General features: G+C 33.2%; 5 protein-coding genes across 5 annotated transcripts; 4 read left to right on the top strand and 1 right to left on the bottom strand.

Annotated features, from left to right (window-relative positions):
- The first annotated feature begins 1,177 nt into the window (after positions 1 to 1,177).
- LOC149736824 (uncharacterized) lies at positions 1,178 to 4,301 on the top strand. Its single transcript, XM_089876616.1, has 6 exons — positions 1,178 to 1,313; positions 1,390 to 1,587; positions 2,373 to 2,489; positions 2,772 to 2,894; positions 3,686 to 3,793; positions 4,243 to 4,301. The coding sequence occupies exons 2-5, from the start codon at positions 1,539 to 1,541 to the stop codon at positions 3,772 to 3,774; spliced, it is 378 nt and encodes a 125-aa protein (XP_089732742.1). The 5' UTR covers positions 1,178 to 1,313; positions 1,390 to 1,538; the 3' UTR covers positions 3,775 to 3,793; positions 4,243 to 4,301.
- An 831-nt stretch (positions 4,302 to 5,132) lies between these two features.
- LOC149736823 (small ribosomal subunit protein uS17m-like) lies at positions 5,133 to 6,979 on the top strand. The gene is made up of 3 exons (XM_089876613.1): positions 5,133 to 5,398; positions 6,100 to 6,287; positions 6,748 to 6,979. The coding sequence occupies exons 1-3, from the start codon at positions 5,279 to 5,281 to the stop codon at positions 6,896 to 6,898; spliced, it is 459 nt and encodes a 152-aa protein (XP_089732739.1). The 5' UTR covers positions 5,133 to 5,278; the 3' UTR covers positions 6,899 to 6,979.
- A 289-nt stretch (positions 6,980 to 7,268) lies between these two features.
- LOC149736822 (heat shock factor protein 1-like) lies at positions 7,269 to 9,631 on the bottom strand. Its single transcript, XM_089876580.1, has one exon. It carries the CDS (start codon positions 9,014 to 9,016, stop codon positions 7,520 to 7,522), a length of 1,497 nt encoding a protein of 498 aa, XP_089732706.1. The 5' UTR covers positions 9,017 to 9,631; the 3' UTR covers positions 7,269 to 7,519.
- A 1,146-nt stretch (positions 9,632 to 10,777) lies between these two features.
- LOC149736821 (peptidyl-prolyl cis-trans isomerase FKBP3-like) lies at positions 10,778 to 12,144 on the top strand. The gene has a single exon (XM_089876604.1). It carries the CDS (start codon positions 10,893 to 10,895, stop codon positions 11,553 to 11,555), a length of 663 nt encoding a protein of 220 aa, XP_089732730.1. The 5' UTR covers positions 10,778 to 10,892; the 3' UTR covers positions 11,556 to 12,144.
- A 42-nt stretch (positions 12,145 to 12,186) lies between these two features.
- Positions 12,187 to 19,159, top strand: LOC149736820 (calcium uptake protein 1, mitochondrial-like). The gene is made up of 8 exons (XM_089876581.1): positions 12,187 to 12,472; positions 12,866 to 13,060; positions 13,367 to 13,510; positions 13,708 to 13,864; positions 15,322 to 15,443; positions 16,552 to 16,683; positions 17,015 to 17,173; positions 17,688 to 19,159. The coding sequence occupies exons 1-8, from the start codon at positions 12,188 to 12,190 to the stop codon at positions 17,913 to 17,915; spliced, it is 1,422 nt and encodes a 473-aa protein (XP_089732707.1). The 5' UTR covers position 12,187; the 3' UTR covers positions 17,916 to 19,159.
- Positions 19,160 to 20,177: the final 1,018 nt, after the last annotated feature.

Below are 20,177 nucleotides of genomic sequence, written 5' to 3'. Positions count from 1 at the left end.
ACCGTGCAAGCAGCCAAATAATTGTGAAGCTGTACCACAACACGCAACTGCGTGCCTTATCCTATATACTCCCCTTAATCGTATCAATGTATTACGCGTTGCCTAAGGTGTTCATGAGGTAACCGCTGCTGTCTATATGCGCTTAACACACCAGGTACACTTGGTTTTATACATAAGCGCTGTTGCCGCTTTGCGGATCCGTTTTCTCCCATCGAGGTAACGACTCCTGGAATAAAAAACAATTTCGGAAGACGAAACCAATCCAATGGTGATGTCATAGTGGGTGATTGTTGTTTAAATAATGAAAGTTATCGGAGGAATTGATCTTTTGAAAGAATTTGGCTTCGGGTTTTTTCCAATGGTAAAAATGTTTTTGTGAGTGACTTTTTTAAGAAACGGATTTTCGATATAAATTGGTGAAAACACAGCGTTCATATATATTGCGTTTCATAAAAACGTCTACCTTGACAGTTTTGTAAAAACATACAGACAAATAACATTCTGTTCCTTTGCTGATATATAAACTTATAATTATTTAAACCAATGTTTCACCGTAGGTTGATACCAACCGTGTTATAAGTGATACAGCCAATAAAGAGTAAAATGGGACATGTTTTCATTTTCTTTTATCGCCCCATTTGGTTGCAAATAAAGAATATTTACAGAATTATATCACCACCACATTCTTATATAACCCTAAAACAGCCTTGTTAATTGTTAAAACATGATTACATTATTTGAAAGTTAAGTGTTAACGGTATCTACAGTATACTGTATATTTGACAAATTGTCTTTAATTTAAATTTTAGTTGTAAAAACAAAACCTTTAAAATGACGACAACTGTGTGTGTGTATATATGTAAATTATAGGTGCTGTGCCGTTTTGTTTGTATTGAAAGATAACGGTTGTTTTGTGCGTTTTACCATATACCACAGGGGCAGGGGAGACGTTTTATGAGTATTGCCGGCAGGTTAGCTTAAAATAGAACCAAGATTCCAAAATTAAATTGCCCTATGACTAAATATGCTTCCGATTTCTGCCAATAGAGACTGTTTTGTAACGAACTTAATGCTATAATGTCCCTTATCTATAATGATCGTATCATCTATAGTGGATTGTTGTTTTGTATTTGAACTCGTGCACGTTCATAATGTCACGCGAGTCTGTTTGCGTTTTCTGGTTTTCTCTGTCACATTAAGTTCTATCCGATCAACTTTGAGTATTAAGTTCAGATTCTGGAGTTTACGAGCCGTTTCCGCAGTGTTGGCGACACAGATCTTCGCGATTTCAGCACCAGGAGACTTGGCTCGAGGTAAACAACTTAAAATTCGTGGTAATTTCCTTGTTTTTGTTGATTACCGTTAAAGTTTTTTGTTTTGCGATTCCAGACCCGTCTCTCATCATACGTCACGGAATGACGTCACGCGCCTCCCGAACGCCATAAACGTCACAAATACTTCCTATACATCAGAACGCCGGTTGTTGGCAAGTTCGGCGAGTCATTTGGGCGTGCAGGAGCAGCGAGAAAGCCAAAGGAATGGGATTACTGAAAGTTTCAACGATTCTACTCTGTCTGATCTCAACTTGTAAGTTTAAATCTTTGGATTATTCCGTGGATAAGAACCTTCTAATATCTCCATCACGTTGACATGTGGCCATCATGGCGCAATAACATCTGGTTAAAAACCTATTACGTAAATCGGGTTAAGGAATATATTTTTAAATGCCTACTTAAGAGTTAAAGGGAATTTCCGATGTCATTTATTTTTCTTTATTTGAGTTTAATCCTCTTTAGTATTTTATGTTGTTTACAAAGTTATGCATATAGAGCTGTATATCTTGCAAAGTAAACAAAATCTTCATAGTTTTTTGTGTATACTCCCAAAATAAAAAGTATTTCTATTCTCAAGAAAAAAAACAATTTATTTCTAAAGTAATTTGTAAAGACATTTTGTCGCCTAAAATCTTGCATTAAAATACTTAAGTTTCTTTTGTTTTTAGTCGTTTATCTATTGTTGATAAAATACCGTCGTTTCGGAAACTTGAACTTATCGGTTCGTACATGGCTTACCGTTAAGCGATGAATATTTACCAAAGCTGGCGCCATCTTTTACATCATTGGCGCCTCACAAATGTCAGAGTGTATTCCATGTTTACACGTTTCTCTGCTAAATAAAAAAATCTTGCTGGTCTGTCGGCAATCTTAATTTACATTACATAACATTATCTATAAACTATACTTTTAAACCTAAAATTAAATTGTTTTACGTTATGCAGCATCGCATGTCCTGTGCGTTATCATCAATTTTTGAGGGAAAATTTAAACTCTGAAAAATGGCTCTGTGATTTTTAATCGGTGTTTATTATCTAGGCATCGGGTTAACTTGTTATTCCTGCGATAACACATCTCCGAACTGCGTTAACCCGAATTCTCAAACCGAGACCAAAGTTTGCGATGAAGGTGTCCCCTGCATGTATGTGACTGTGGGTAAGTAAGTTAAGGTACTGTAGGATGTGGTTTAAAGTTCAAATCAGATATACTCTTCATTTTGTGTTTTACGCAAAGTGCGTAAATATTCTTTTGAATATACTGCGGGCCACAATCTTCTTCGATTGCAGTAAAACCGAGTATAAAATATCAATGTTTCATAGAAACTTGGCTGTCAATACAGCTTTCACGGGTGTAAATACTCCATTGTAGTCATGCGATCGCATTGTTGTTCTTTTCAACTAATATTTATTTTCAACTTGTTGTCCTTGGTTTTCACAGAGACAGGAATCGGGAACAAGACGTATCGACGAGACTGTTTAAAGTTCTTGCATCCAAACGGTTGTGCCGCCCTTGATCCAACACAGCCAGATATGATGATTTGTTCTCTTGAATGTTACACTGGTAAGAAAGCAAATTATAACCAGGTTTTCTAAGCGGTATAGGAAACTCGTTTGGATTTATAACTAAAAATTTTAAGTAAGTAAAAAATAAATAATGGTGTACGTCATGTATTTAATGGCATTGGATATAAAAAGGACAAACACCGTTAAGATTGCCAGTCATTCCTATACAGGTTTAAATCAAAAATCTTTTACCTATCCTTAACCACGTATGTATGGGTAGGGACGAGACGCCTCTATCACATAATATCCCAATATCCTGATCGTGTTTTAAACAATTAACAACGGTCTATGGGGAACGTAAGGAAACATTTTTTGTATGTTCTTAGTTTACTACTTTTGAATGGGACGAGTAACTATAATAAAAAGGTAGTCCATTTTTTCCCACCCTATATAAATATGCTATCGAATACACTGTCCAGTTTAGGAATCATACTTTATGTGAACAAGTTTAGCCACACCTGGCTGATGATTTCATATTCGCTTTTAAGTGTTTCCGACACTTTCTAGTTTTCTGGCACTTTTCGAGTAAATTAAAACGAATAGGCATATTCAGAACAATCGTCCTGGCCCAGGTGTCGATTTTCAAAGCCAAAATTCACGCTTTCTCACAGTGTATTTCGTTTCTCACAGTTATAAGATGACACTGTTTTTTTTCCCACAGCGTTGTTAGCTGTGCGTTTAATTTCATCTAGTGTACGTTGCTTTAACCTAAATGAACAATACTATAACCAATACAACTCTTATCGTTTAATATGGTTGTTTGTTTTACAAAACTGAACTGTTTTACAGATTTATGCAACGCTTCAGTTAAACCGACGGCAAAGAAACTCGTTTTAGTCGTTTGTTCTTTTCTTGCAGTCGCCCTCCAATTTCTATAAAAACATTACCACTTCCGGTGTCGCGGAAATCTGGTTCCCCGGAAATCTGGTTCCCATCGGCTACTGCGCATGGGCAGACACAGGACATTTTTATCAGAAATCTATAAATCTGGTTTCGAACGAAGATTACTTGAATATATACATGTTTTTAGATAGTTTATTTTATCTAATGTGAAAATTTATGTTTTATCGTCCTTTTTTGTTATTGGTGACGTGTTAACGGTAGAGGTCACTGATGGTCATACGTCATAATGTATAATTTAAGGTAAGATACAGCATCAATTTTTTTATTAAGAAGATAAATCTTTAAAAAGAAATGTACAAAATATGTTGCATCCAACAATTAACTGTTATTTTTAGTCGGAACCAGAGTTTTGGATTTCTCAAAAAATAAGTTATAAGTAGCCAATGGAAACCAGATTTCCGGGGAACCAGATTTCCGGGGAATCAGATTTCCGCGACACCGGTCTTGCTATGAAATCAATATAAACGTATCTAATCTCAAGAAATAAAATATCATTACCGTTCTTTTGTTTCCTGGTATATATCAGAGTCTCTGGTAAATGTTATTCCCCGAAGAATATAAATGACACAATCGTAACTTCATCTCTATGAGAATATCAGAAAGGGAATTCCCCAAAAAGCCATGCGAACATAGACACCTTAAATGTAACATTTAAGGTGTCCATGATGCGAATTTTTAATTTATATTCAATGTTTTGCATTTATTTTGTGTGTGGTTGTAGAATATACAAGCAAGGTGTGGTAATAATTATCATAGGTTAAGTTGTCATATAGTTTAAGTATAAAGTTAACTCTGTTGAAATTGTTGGTATAGCTTAAAAAGATTTTAAAACGTATAGTATGAGCAGAGATAAAAAGATTGAGAAGCTTTTGCCATTTTGTATTGTTACTGCGTTACCGGTATTGTTTGCATCTCTAGTTTTAGCATATTTTTACTACACACCTGAAAGCTTTTAAATAAAGGGTACTAGTGAAGTATCCCCCTCCCTTGTGTTATATGCTAACCACTTAGATGAACTGATGAACGTAGTAACTAATATATACTAACTTAGTAACTTATAACTACCAACCTCTAACACTCTTCAGTTGCTACTAACTTAGTCTGTACATACCCGAGGATTCTTCACTAGTGCCAAATGAAGATACATTTTAATTTACATTTAATTGGACAGTATAATTATAAATAGAATTACTAAAGGAAAGTTAAGCAGGTTGCATTTGGCTTCAGACATTTTCTTAACCATTATTTGAATTGCGAAAATGTTTTTATCAAATAATTTATTTAACTAATATAAACTATGAGATGTTATATTTAGTTGTGATAGTTTTTATAACTTAACTTAAACCATATATATGTCAAATGTCAGATTCTCATACCGGTTGCAAATAATGAGATAGTTTACGCAAGCGTGTCTTAAATTCGCACCAATTTTGTGGTGACTGTGATGTAATAAATCTTGTTCCTCTTATCTGAAATACCATGGATAAATCAAAATTTCTTTCTATGTCAATGGCGCTTGGAAAAGTGGTCGCAAAAGATTTTACCAATCGTGCTAAGGTGGTGGTTCAACTGAACAGATTCAACCCATATATGAATTTAGTAAGTATATAATTTGTTTCTCATGTATGGATGATCATAGATATTAGGTGATGTATTTTTTTTAGAACTTTATTCAATATTTGTGTTTTGATTGTTGTATTTGTATAGAACAGAACTAATTTTTGTTTAATTTTGAAGCTAAGTTGTTCAACGCATAGGTAATACTCAGGAGTTAATTAGGTCAACAGATTAGGTAACTACTTGTTTAGAACAAAAATAGATTGTTGACACAAATCCATTATGCTGAGAGTGGCAGGTGCACAAGAGATTTTTTACAAACTTTTGGTGATGTACACTATAATTTGTCCCAGGAACGCCAATTTAGTCAACAATGAAAAAATACGTATTAAATTAAGTAGGATTTTCTAATGTGGCTTGGAAATGTACATGCTTACTGCTTTGCATACTAATTTTTGATAGCACGCGAAAAATAACCGTCTTGCATGCGCTAGATCTCGTCAGGAACTGCCACAATCTGCATACTGGAAACACAGTGTCCCCACTTTCTCAACAGGTGACATGTCCAAAAAATCTCCTTTAACATTCTACCTTCCTATAAAAATAAGTCCTATTAAAACTCAACCCTTGATTCTACACAGCTATTTTTGTTACCTGAACGTAAAATAGACTTGTGTGGCACAAGTAAAATAAACAATTTGACATTTCCTGCATTTTGTTATAATTCACATCATCATTTTCAGTTTTTCCCTGAAGCTGAAACACTGGAGAGTCACGACCCCAGTGATAAAGCAAAAGTTGGTGACATAGTTTTACTTCGTAAACTGGACAAACCTATTCGTCATGTTGAAACTCATAAGATTGAAAGTATTGTTTACTGTGCTGGTTCAATTGTGGATCCTTTGACTGGCCTCAGAGTGGAAAGGGATAAGTAGGATATTGTTTGTTTAATAAAACTAGAATGTAGTTTCATTACAGTAGGCTGTAATAAAGTTTTTAAATTATAAACCGTTTGTCAACGTGACAGTGTTATTGTGACTTTGTAAGCGTTTAATGTTATTGTTATAGACATCATTATTGTACAATTCACTGTTTTAATTACATTATTTGCAGTTTAAACAGATTCCAGAGACTTTGTTTTTACTTTTAAACATTACACTATCTGGTTTCTAATATTTCTAAGAAAATGCGGGCGAGCTGTAGGTTATTGCACACCATTTACTTAGTACTTGGTGTCAATGTGTCATACCAGACCTACATAAAAGTTGACAATTTTAATAACCTCAACACCTGTTGCAAATGTATAGTTGAATTTACAAGAATTACAGCAAAGTAAATTGCAGGGTTAAACCTGCTGCATTTTGTTTGATGTTTAATATCTTTGTTCCAAGGTACTTGGATATTGAAACATTAAGTGAAGAAAAAATATCCCAATTACATGAAGACATCAAAGAAATGCAGGTGGTAGAAAAAGTTGCCCATTATCCACGGAAATCAGAGTTCCACTGGGAAAACAAAGACATTTATGAGAAGAGGAAATGAAAACTGATTGCTGGTATATTTTATGTTCGGAGAACTTTGAAAAACAGTTTGCAGGTGTGCAAATAAAACAAAATGCTGCTGTCTAGTGTCTACCTACTTTAAATTCAGGATAAAACTAGAGCCTCTCTAACAGTCAAGGGTCTGCTTTAACAATGTATGATGAAACCCATTGAGGCTTTTATTTTTAATAATACATTTTTTGGCAGTTACATTAGCTTATATCTTATGAGTTGCCAATTATTTTGTTTTAGCTTCTATCGTACAGGATGTTCCTCTAAATAATAAGCATTTTTTTCTGGTGCAGTTTAATATATATATACATAATTGACATGTCAGAAACATAAGACACATGTCAAGTAAAAATGTGCATGCACAAACAAATTGTTAGGTCTGTAGCCATGCAATTAAGAAAAAGTTTGAACTTCAACTACAAAGATTTTTTTACAAAATAATATGGGATCTTTAACTGGATATAAATTACATTTAACGACTTTAGGTTTGGTAAGTACTTTTTATACAAAAAACTATGGAACATTTGAAATTAAAGCAAACAGAACAGAAAAAGAACACACTTAACACAGCAGGAAAGAATAATTCTGGTTAACAGTGAATATGTGGTTCTTATTCCTTTAACATGTCTAGAATATCTCCAATAGTTTCAGCGGAAAATTGAATTGTGTCTGGGTTACTGTCTGCAACACCTGGTGTTCCATTGTTGTACTGAACAAGAGCACTTTTATTATTATTCTCAGTTTCAGGTGTTATTAGGTCTGGAGATGGCTCAAATAAATTAGCAGGATTGGGTGTGATATCAACAGAGTTATTAAAGAGTTCTTGTATGATATCATAGTCCAGTTCAACCTGTTCATTGTTGCTTAACCGCCTCTGAATGTCCTTGAGGTTATTTTGAATCATATCCATACTTGAGTTCAAGTGATCGGGGTCAGGAATTGCAGAATTATCTAGAAGTGATTTAGAGGAAAGACTGGTTGGGAATTTCACAGGAATGGCAACTTGTTGGTTGTTTTCTTTATTTAAAGGAGTAGGAGCTGTTTTATTTTCTTCTTTAGTAGCATTAGGGGTGTTAGATGTTCCCATTAGATAACTGAGTCCGGACTCCTCATTCGTTGGAATCGTGGTAAAATAGTTTGCAGCAGAGTCACTAGTTGTTTCATTGACACTTGTTGTGCTGGGTGTTTGTTTCTCACTGTCAGCAGGCCTATTAAGAGGGCTGTTCACTTGAATTAGTTCAGATATATCAAAATCATCATTGTCTGTAGCATTTAGCATATTGCTGTCGTTTACATCTGAAAGGACGTCCCCTGATTCAGGTTTTTGGGTTAGGAGTTCAGTGATTAAAGGGCCATCTTCATCAGGAGTATTTTCGTTTGTTCGGAACATTATGTTTGGATTACCAGCTACAGCTGTGCTGTTCAAGTTGACGCTGTTTCCGTCATCAGTTCGAGCAAGTTTGTTTGGCTGTGAGGATTCACTGGCATCGTCAATCATGAGAGGCATTCGTCTTTTCATTCCCATTCCATGATGTTGCACAAGACTGACGAGGAACTGTATGAGACGATTAACAACTTTTTGTTGGTGTGAGTGTTTTTGCCGAAGAGATACAACCTCTCTCCATAGATCTTCATTCTCTCTCTTTAATGACGATAAAGTGTTTGAAATACCATTTTGCGTGTCTTTGATGTCTTGAACATTGTCCAAAACTTGTGATATTTCTTCAGTGAATAGCTTACCACCACCTTGATTTACTTTTCTCTTAATATAGGGCAGTAGTGACTCTTCCCCACGAATGAACAAGGGGTGATGGAATTGTATAGCAGTGTCGTGCAAGGAAGCAATGCCCCCATGCATGACTGTGCTTACTTTCCGAAACCCATACATATTTAGCTGGCGTACAAAGCTTGCGAATTTGTTGTGTTTAAAATACACAGGTAATACATGTTTAGCAAAGTTTCCTTGATCATGTACAGTGAATGCTGTGCCATCTTCATTCCAAGACACATATTCCTTATAATCAGGTTCTTGCAGTAAGTTTATTAATTTAAGTAAAAAAGTTGGAACAGTGTTTGTAAAATGCGGAGACCCCTTTGCTATATCCATAATGTATCTTAGCTATATCTATAAGAAACTATGTTTTTATTCATTTATGTAATATCGCATGTGTTATATGTTAATTTTATATATTAATATATGACAAAAGATATGGCACTAGAACTAGTGAAGAATCCTTCGTTACATAGAAGAATAGGCTGGTGGAAAGTGTTAGAGGTTGGTGGTTAGTGGTTATAGGGGTTAGCAAATAAGGTGGGGGAGGATTCTTCATTAGCACCAAAAATATTTAAATAATATGTTACGTTACAAAGAATATGTGAATATATATCTTTATGTTATAATTCTTTTACGTATACTATACGACGAATAATATCGGAATACCTTTTCTAATCTATGTGCTTATCTAATCGCAGACTTGCGCCTATCATAATAACACGCCTGTAGCAACTTTTTTAAATGCAAAACGTTTATTTGTTTGCGGTACTGCAGTAACGGCAAACACCATCCTGATAACATACTTATTATATATGGCGCAAGAATGTGTGTATACAATGGGCCCAACCAATGTACATAAACTTTTATGTGTTATGTGGTTTCGGCAATAAATTTAATTTACTCTATAAGTTTTAATATTTTCTTTATGGGCTTAAAATTAAAATTAGTTTAAAGTTAATCTAATTTAGTGTTTGCAATTTATAGACAAGGAACACACCAGAGTTGATAAAAATAGACCAATAATGGCGCGGTCCAATACAAATTTGGTTCAGTAATGGCGTTTACGGATTTGGTTTTCCGTTATATAAACGATCTGTTTTGTGGAGTTCCGTAAAAGTGTAAACCAGTTGTACATAACAAATATTACATTAATTGCAATAAAGTTATTACTTACGATTCATTAATGCTTATTTTCTTTTTTTCAAACACTCTTATATCGTTAAAAGCAGCCATAAACACATTTCACAACATTGCTGCAAACCGACCATACCGCTGATTTTGCTATTGGCGTTCTTTCCTTGCGGTGTACGAAGTTTGCAGTAAGTGTTCTGTTGCTTTTGCAAGTTAAAATGTAACGGTTATTTTGCTTGTAATTAGATTGTTACATTAGTCTCTAAACCTTATGTTGCAAATTTTATTAGTATGTATTTAATTTTGGTTCAGAAAGTTTAAACTTTGATATATCATGCTAAAATATTGAAACACACATGTACTAAAGCTAAATAATACTGTCGCACATTAAAATTGAAGCTATGCATATGATGTGTGCTGAATCTGCAGTAAATATCTTAACATATAATTTGAAACTTCCAATTGGTGTGTATAATGTTGATAAGCCAGCGGGTTGTGACAAATAAAAAATCACTGAAAGCCAAATGTTTGCAATTTTGAAGAAGTTTCTAGCCACATGTTGTTCGTAAAGAATGTTGGCATAATAATCCATAAAAAATATGGGTAAAAAATTTGCACATCTGAGCAAAAAATTACATTTAATGTTGCAATTTCATGTTAAACGTTTAGTTTTTATTTGGGCACGGTAATAATATATAGCTTTTGTATTAATCCATTTTGTATTTTTGGCACCAAACAGGGGGCAACAAAATAGGTAATCCTACCTAACATTTATCACCAATGCATTAATTAGTAAACATTAGAATCTAAATTAGGTTTATTTTACATAATAAGTATGTGTCTAACTTTACCTGCTTACCTTAGCATTTAAAAAGAGTGGAGCCAATTAAAATTGTTATTTGTGCACTGTGTAGTAAGGTATGTAAGCTAAACTGTCTAGATAAATCAATATATTGATTGAGAGGTTTTTTGGTTTAAGTGTTTTTCCAGCTTATTTTAATTTCAATAAATAATTCATCAGGTCAATCAGAGCAAACACTTTTAAGCTTGTGTAATTAGAAACGTGAAAATTAACATAATGGCTGCCACTACTACAGTTGAGCAGCAATGGGACAAGGCAGCTTTGCTTTCCGACACAGTTGGTAAGAAAGAGATTGTTCAGTTCCTGCAAGAAAATGCTGCACCGAGGTTTCTTGCTGAAGAAAAACTTCAGGGTAGTTTAAAAAATGTCGTGAAAACTTCTAAGAAAGATCATCTTGCTGAAGCTTATCTAAAGTTGTTTGAAAACAAAGCATTCAAAGGCTCGGAGTACGATACAGTAGTGGAAGTTACCGCTAAAGTTGGTGCAATGCAAGTCAAGCAAACAAAAAAGAAGGAAGAAGAAGATGTTGGACCTCCAAAGTTTAAGAAAACTGTTATAAAAAAAGGAGATAAAGTTAATTTTCCGAAACGTGGTGATAAAGTAAGCTGTTACTATGTTGGTAAGCTTGAAAATGGAACTGTATTTGATAGTCTGCAACCTGGATCAAAGAAAAAGAAAAACATGCCGTTGGTATTTAAAGTTGGGAAAGAGAATGTGATTAAAGGTTGGGATGAAGCTTTGCTTACTATGAGCGTTGGTGAGAAGGCGGAGATTACCATTGAGCCTGAGTGGGCTTATGGTAAAGCTGGTAAACCCGAGGCAAAAATTCCACCTAATTCTACTTTAATTTTTGAGGTTGATCTTTATAGAATTGATTAAATTCTCTCAAAAGATGACTCTACGCAAAGACTTGTACTAAACATAAAAATTCTGTTGTTGTCTAAGCATCATATAACTTTTAATTTCAACAAAAACCGAACTAAGGTTTATTTTCAGCATAAAGCTTTGAAGCTGTTGTACTATAAAATGGGTTCATAGAGATATTATACCTTTATGTTCTATGCAACTGTTTTAGAACTATTAGGTGAAACAAGTTAAATTTATGGGTTGTTCCTTATGGTTTTTGCTGTCTTTTTTTCTTTTTTTTTATCTGTGCCTATATTCAGTCTTTTGTTTGAATGTTAAAATCAGCATTAACTTAACAACATATGTTTAATGTTGCAACGATTTTGTGTGGTTGAGATGTGTTGCTTTATATAATGGTTCGTAGTATTTTTTTGCAGCCACTGTTTTTGTGAACAAGCTTTTTTAAAACTAACTTGAGTAACTTTGATTTTGTGTGGCCACATTTTGTGTGGCAGACTTTTTTAAAGAACAAGTTGTTGTTAAGAACAAGTTGTTTTCAACCTTAAATAACTTCACCCTTCCATTTTATACTGCCAGATAAGTTAAAATGTTTTAAACGCAGGTTTTGTTGTGGATGTTATTAAAATGTTAAATTGACCAGAAATATGAATAGTAAAGCTCTGTTTGCTGTAGGAGCTGCGACAGGCTCCTTTATTCTGTATCGAAACAGTTCATCACAACGTACAAACACTGCGACTTCACCTGTATTACTATATGATGCTAATAAAGAGATTGGAGCTCATTCATTTCAATGGCGGCATTTTCCCCAAGTAGCTTACTGTAAAGCTGCAATGACAGAAAGCCCTGATATGTCGTATACAAGTGAAACTTCTGTGGAACCTGTGTCAAAAGAACAAGAAGAAAGAAAGAAAACAAGAATTGGATTCAAGGTTTGTCCAGTTATCTAATTACTAGAGGAGTTGCTTATACAAGGTGTAGTTGGGCAAAACACAGCTCTTAAAGTTCGCTCTTGTCTTTCTGTCAGGTGTTATTACTTAATTCAAAGTAATAACATCAGACCAGTAAGTCACCAGACACATGTTTAGAAACATTGAAACCTTATTAAATGTATAATTTTAAGGAAAAGTGTTTAAATAGTTGCATGAAAATTGTAGTCCTAAAACTCAAAATATTAATTACTTATTAAACGATAGAGTTTCTGTATATTCAAGTAACCTTCCGTTATAATCTTCTGCATTTGTCATGTTTATACTTGTTAAATGGTTGCCACTGTGTTGACTGTTGAGTCTTTTCCTGTAACTTCTTTAACAGCTCTGTTTCAGGACCGAAGATTTATTGAATACGAGAACCGGATACGTGCATACTCTACACCAGATAAAATATTCCGCTACTTCGCAACTTACAAAATAATCCACGAAAATGGTGACAGTGAAATATACATGACACCTGAGGATTTCTTAAGATCGATAACTCCTGGGGAAAAACAACCAGAAAATCTGGGTCTTGACAAATTCAAGGTAAAATGTGTACTGTTTGGTTGAATAGGTTTGTTACTAGCTTTTAGAAACGTGGTTTCCAACCATTTTAGATTGGTGGTGGTTAGTATAAATTGTCAAAATCTTCAGGAAAGCTAAAAATTGTTAAAATCTTTAGTGGAAAAAAGAGTTATTGAGTTTTGCTTGGTGTTGGTGGTACGATAGTTGTTTCTGACCATGTAACTGGACATTTTATTTCTCATTTTTGGTCACTGTTTAAAAGTGTTCTTTAGGTTTCTTTAATTTATTCCTACAGACAGTTAGAAACCTTGTGCCTTTGTATTTCAGGTTAAAAGAATCACCTCCAACCCAGATGGTTCAGCTGCTGCCCCTCTGAAGGCAAAAAGTTTAAATTTACCAAAAGATTCGATATTTGCTGCATTGGGAGAATGTGGTTTCATCAGCTTCAGTGATTACATTTTCCTACTCACTGTATGTTGTGTTTTATGTAGATAAAAATGTTAATTTTCTGTGGGTTATGTAGATGACTAGATATAGACAAATATAGTAATCTAAATGCCAATTCCAAGGTCAAATTTTTCTCTTATCTTTTTTCACTTTACTACATTTAAAGTTTAGTTGCTGCATTTTACAATTGTAAGTTTAAATTAACTTGCCTTGTGTCCCAGGTATTGTCAACCCCACAACGCAACTTTGAAATCGCGTTTCGAATGTTTGACCTGAATGGAGATGGTGAAGTAGATATAAATGAATTCCAACAAGTTACAAACACTGCAAGGTCTCAAACCTCTGTTGGTATGCGACACAGAGACCACAAGAATACAGGTAAACCGGAACCCACACATCGACACACAATTGAACAGAAATTAGAAAACACACTTGATTTTGGTGCTTTCTGTGACCTTTTTGGAAAACATTTTTTAATTAAACTAAAAAAAAAATTGTGGGGCATGTTTTGAAACCATACAACAAGACTCTTTAAATCAGGCCTGGATAATACTGTTTCTTTATCAAATGTTTATTACGTTCATATTTGTTACGCTTTTTGCAAAATATTGGTTCAACTAACTTAGTACACACTTCTGTAGCATGGTTTAATTAGTGTATTTTAATTTTGACATAGTAATTGCTTAATTGGTTACTCTGGTAGAATATACAAAACTGAAACAGTTATGAAATATTTATAACATAGATGTACAGATTGTCAGATTTTAATAATTTTAACTAATTATTTACAAGAGTACGAGCCGACATGTGGAAACCACACAGTGTTATACTATCATAAGTAAAACTTTATACAGGAAACTTTAAAGTGTTTGTAATTTAACCCTGTTGCTGCAAAATGTAAATGCATTACCTGTGTTATGCAGCTGTGTTAGTTTAATGTTTTGTAGCCAACAACTGTCATGCGTCATGTCTGGGTGTCTGGCTATGAGCTATGTTCATTTATTATAATTAACAGCAATGATCAGTATGTCGCGTCACAAGATTACATTGTTGTAATATCCCCAATGTGCTTATATTGTATCCCACACCATACTAAGTAAAACTTATTTCATTTTTTTCCCCACTGTGCTAGTAGAATTCATGTTAACCCAAAGGAAATTAAATATTTATATAACTATCTCTTCTATACCATTTATATATATACAGTACTGACGTACTGTGAGTGTGAGGTAAGATGGGACACATTTGGCACATAGTCACCAAATATCCTCGTTGTGTTTTAAACAATTAACAACAGCCTATGGGAAGATCTGGTTTATAATTCTTTGAATTTATTTTGTTTACTACAAAATGGTCTGATAAATTAGAATGAAGAGGTGCACATCTTTCCACACCCTACTATATAACACGCAATTCATTTTCTTAGTAAATACTAAATAGTTGTTTCATCTATTTATTTATTTATTCAGAGTAAAATCAACTTAGGTGTTCTAGCAGATTTAATTTGTAAGACGTCATTTTGACGTTCACACCATTTTTTTACAGACTGGTGTAAATAAGTCACGCGACTAAAATAAAACCTTGCATTTCCAACTACGATTTTTTTTTCAAATGGGTTGTTTTAATACATTGTTACTGTTATATATCTATTTTTAAGTTAAAATATGAATCAAATTTTATTCGTTACAATGTTCGAAGAAATCCTACTTAGATTTACCTGCGAGCCAGATGTAGTTAGCAAAACAGCAACATCTGCCTGACAAGTCATGAGTTTCCACTACCTGACCTCTGGTAAAATAGTAATTGTTTTACTTCTATTTATTTTAATCTCACAGGAAATGTGGTGAAAACATTCAAGGAATCGAACTCGGCAATTACATCTTATTTCTTTGGTCCAACTGGACGTGAACGTAAACTAACGGTGCAAAAGTTTGTTGAGTTTCAGGAAAAACTTCAGGTATTTGATTCTCGAGACTGTTGTATTCTAGTTCTTGTGGTTCAGGGTGTTAGGTAAATGTATACAAATAAAAGACGAATGATGCAGTTACGGAGAAATATATATGTTTTCTATTATACAATTTGTTGGACTTGATTTAGGTCTGTAATGTATTTCAGAGAACATGGTCCTGGGGTATAATCTGTTCCTAATCCTAGGTCCTTGAAAATATCACCCATATATAAAGTATTTATAAACCTTGGAAAAACCTCACCAGTTTGTTTGGTAAACTGGCAGAGGACTAAATTAACGATGGCCCTGGGTTTCTTAAACTTTTTTAAACAGCCAGACACCCCATTGACAATACCTACAAAGCAAGCTTTTGGATTTTCTCTCAAAGAACCTGTCTAGTCAAAGATTTTTGCAAATTTTGTAATGTGACATGTCTAATTTTAAAACTTTCCACTTTAAGATCTCCATCAATATCTAGCTTGTATGTTCAATGTTATTTACAGATGCCTCACCCCACAGTACCAACTGCATCACATTTCTGTTTCTTATTATATATTACACATTAATTGATTAACACAATCAATTATTCTGGATACACTTGTACGTCCATGTGAAAAAGTTATAATATTCATTCCATTAATTATTCATAATGCACTCACTGATTATTCGAAACCTTTTTTAATTTAAATATTTTTAGATTGTATTAGATTAGAACGTGGTCTAAGTTTATTCTGTCATCAAAAACCTTTGGTATTTTTTGGTTTTGTTTCACTTGGTTCAAATATGATGTTCTTAATTAACTTTAAATATGGAATAAAGTAGTCATTTACCATAATGACTTAAATTACATTTTTATCGAAATATAATGCCTAATGGGTTTAAATCCTAGTAGACCCTAGACCTGATCTACAATTCTACACAATAAAGTCTATATTTTTATTAAAACAATACTGCTACTTAATCTGAATGCGCAGATTTCCCTTTTTTCAAGCAGTTTAGTTTTACATTTAAAAACATTTAATTTTTTTGGAAGTGCAGAATGTTTTGGCGAAGTTTTCTTTAATTTTTGGCATTCAATGTTTAGGCCTAAAATATTTAACATTTTTTTTTGTCCCAGGCTGACATTCTCCGTCTTGAGTTTAACAAGTTTGATCCAGATAACACTGGTGCAATCAAAGAGGTTAAGTTTGTGAAGATGTTGCTCACTTATTCTGGGTTAAGTGAGAAGAAACAGAAAGCAATCCTTAAGGTTGGTGAACTTGATGTATATGGACACATGGTTGTTCTTTTCTTAATGCTTTTGGCTTTGTTATATTTTCGCATTTATTCTTATGGTACATTCTTAGGTAATACATATGGATTAATGTGGGTCTGAATGGTACAACAGTATGTTAGTTAGTTAATATTTCTTATTTTTTTAATCTTTGCAAATTTTGTATAACTTTTTCAGGGTACTGTTTTAGTATGAAAAAAAAACCGAACACACAAAATTATATTCTAAAAACAGTAACCTATTATCAGAAAACAACCAAATCAGTTGACATTTATTGTCTGTTCTATATGTTAACTTTTTTATCCAGAGAATTCGTAAAGAATATTCAGGTGAAAAAAGCAGAGGAATTTCGTTTCAAGAAACGAAAGCTTTCTTTTTATTCTTAAAACATATCAACGACGTTGATGTTGCATTTGATTTCTATCATGTGGTTGGAGCTGATGTGGACAAAGCTACAATGAAGCAGGTATTTATTCGTGTAGAATAGGATACAAATATAAAACAAATCTAATTCAATTATGGCTTTCGGTAGATTTTTAATTTGAATAATACGAATTACGAAATTAAAAACTATGTAACTTTTTTTATTTTTAAATAAAATGGGGTGTAACATCGTTAAAATGTTACATTCCTAGTCTGCAAACAAAGGGCTTTTGTAATGCTATTAGAGACTGATGATGCCATTTTAGGCAAAATATATATGTATTAATATATTACACTATTTATAAGACTTGGTTGTCCTTTTTAATAAATATTTCCTATTCCTTATTTGATTGTGCCTCTAGTTTCTGATTTTTCAAATTTGACTGTGACTCTAGTTTTTAATTTAAATAATTTAAATTAAATTTAAAAAATAGGAAAAAAAGAGGTTTTTCTGATTTATTTTAAAACATTAATGAGCCCATCTATTTATAACTTACATATGGGCTTCATGTTTGTGTTAAAAATCCAAATTTATTTACAATTTATAATTGACCCAGGTTGCCCGGACAGTGGCAAAGCAGGAACTCACAGGCCAAACCATCGATGTTGTTTTCACTGCTTTCGATGAGGATGGAAATGGATCTCTCAGTAATAAAGAGTTTGTTGCTGTAATGAAGAGAAGGCTCATGAGAGGCCTCGAAAAACCAAAGGACACCGGATTTTTCAGACTAATTGACGCAATGTGGAAATGTGCAAGGGAAACCTCATGGGGTGGCGGGGATTAAGTGATTTTGATATACATTGGCGTCAAATTATTAAAACACCACGGGTTGAGTCAATGAAACAGTAGATTTATAATTTTAAAAATAATTTTTAAATGTTAAGTTACTTATACAATTGGAAATCCAACAGTTGCTGCAAAAAAAATGCAAAATTTGTCGGAATATTCATGCCCACCCTGCACCATATAAATTGACGTCGCTGTAATGTAACAAGTTTCACTGTGTTGTGGTCTACACATGTTACGATCACTTTACTAAAATTAAGTCTTCAAATTTGTTTAGCTAAATCAGTGGCAAGCAGCACTTTCCACTTGTGGTAATCTAGAATTAAAATTCTTTTCTAATTATTATTTATTACGACCTTGTTAAACAATATCGTATATATGTTTTGACCTATCTTAGATTCGTTTTACCGTCAACACTTTAATGATCCGTTAACAATGTTTAAAAAATAACGCTTTTACACCATTAAAAGTTAAATCCATTGCTTTAAAAACTTATTTTCCTACACCTTGTATATAATGTCACATCATGATATTATGCCCGTCCTGCGCTTATAAATCTTGTTGTTGTTGTGTTTTAACTTTATATAACCTGAATGTTTATCACTATTATATGTTCCCAATAAATCAGGTGTTCAAAAAACTTTTGAAAACTGTGTCCCTTCTAAATATATTCTATTCTGTCCTTCGTCGATAGACATAATGAGGTCCTACACTGAAGTAATTAATATGACATAAGATTCATGTCAGAGTTTTCATATTCCTTTAACATCCAATTGTATCAAACACACATTCTAAACGTTGCGTTTAAACACCTATCAATTTTTTCCAAAAAAAATATTCTATGTATTCTATGTTGTAACAATAGTGATAACTTCACAATAAGGATTTTTATCATGTTATGTGAGTATTTCTTACCTAATAGCAAAGAGAAAGACTGTAAATTATTTTGAAATGCAACACACAATGCATATTTGATTAAACACTTGTGTAATGGTAATTTTCAATACACACCTAATGATAAACCAGATTTGTTAAAACTACTCATATCAATACCATTTATCCATATAATGTATTTTAAATACCTTGTTAAAAAAATGTTGTTCTTGCTGTTTCATTTGCACTCAAAATCATTTCACCAAATATTTTTCACACTACTGATAATATATTATATGTGTGAAAAAATAGGATTTTTGTTGTTGTTGTAAAATAGTCTTGCTAATAAATTCATGAAACCGGAAAAAATATTGGTGTCGGTGAAATAAAGAAGTCAGATGAAACCGAAAGATTGTGAACAATATTCATTATCGATCAAACAAAACCAATTATCATAGAATTATCCAATGTTGGTAACATGTTATTTACGTGTATTCCTAATAATAAATACACTTATTAATCAAAATCAAGAAAGATTTTAAACTGTCTCGTCTTACCCTGTGTGTTTTCGAATTTGTAAAATTATACCTGTTGTGCGGATCACTAATAACTCCTCGTGTGTTTTGATGTATTTCCTTAAATTGTTGTTAATTAATAAAAAAAATGATGGTACTAATTCGTGGTATACCACCGCGCGAGGAGTTATTAGTGATGGTACTAATTCGTGGCAATGCGCGCAAGTGTCCCATCTTCCCCCACTGACTACAGAAGTTCTCAGCATTGTTTGTTATGAAAACTTAAAATTTAATAACGACCAAAAAAATTAATAATGTGATGTCTGCGACGAACGAAAAAGTAAATTTAAATTTTCGTTGGTATTATTTTAACCTAAACAAAACAGTAATACAAACCATGCTCTATAAACAAAAGCTTCACATACACGTTATGGTGTGCTGTTATATTTTATGCCCGCCGGGTTTGGCACAGTATCATCTTTTTTTGCTATAGTATCACCAGTGTCTTAAAGTTCGACTAATTATGAGGTGGTCCATATACCATCATACGCGAAAAGAAGTTCTAGTTTAGGAAAAGATAGACAATTGCATAAAATGCACTCGAGGTAGGCGTAGATTGTTGTAAGTTTAATAATTCAAGTTTTTTATCACAAAGTATTATAGAAATTGACACATTAATTAATTATTATACTTACGATTTCGGAACACGAATGGTGAACCCCAGGAAAAATATAAAGTAGTTAAGATTTAGAGTAAGACCTTTGTTAAAAATAGGTCAGAGCGTGTATAGTAGTGGTCAATATAATTATAGTGGGGTGAGGGAAGATGGGACACCTTTAGCACTTAGTGTCCGAATATCCTGATCATGTTAT

This window comes from Ciona robusta, chromosome 4 (assembly GCF_009617815.1).
Source record: "Ciona robusta chromosome 4, ASM961781v2".
Taxonomy (NCBI): domain Eukaryota; kingdom Metazoa; phylum Chordata; class Ascidiacea; order Phlebobranchia; family Cionidae; genus Ciona; species Ciona robusta.
This window is presented reverse-complemented; position numbering and strand designations above follow the sequence as displayed.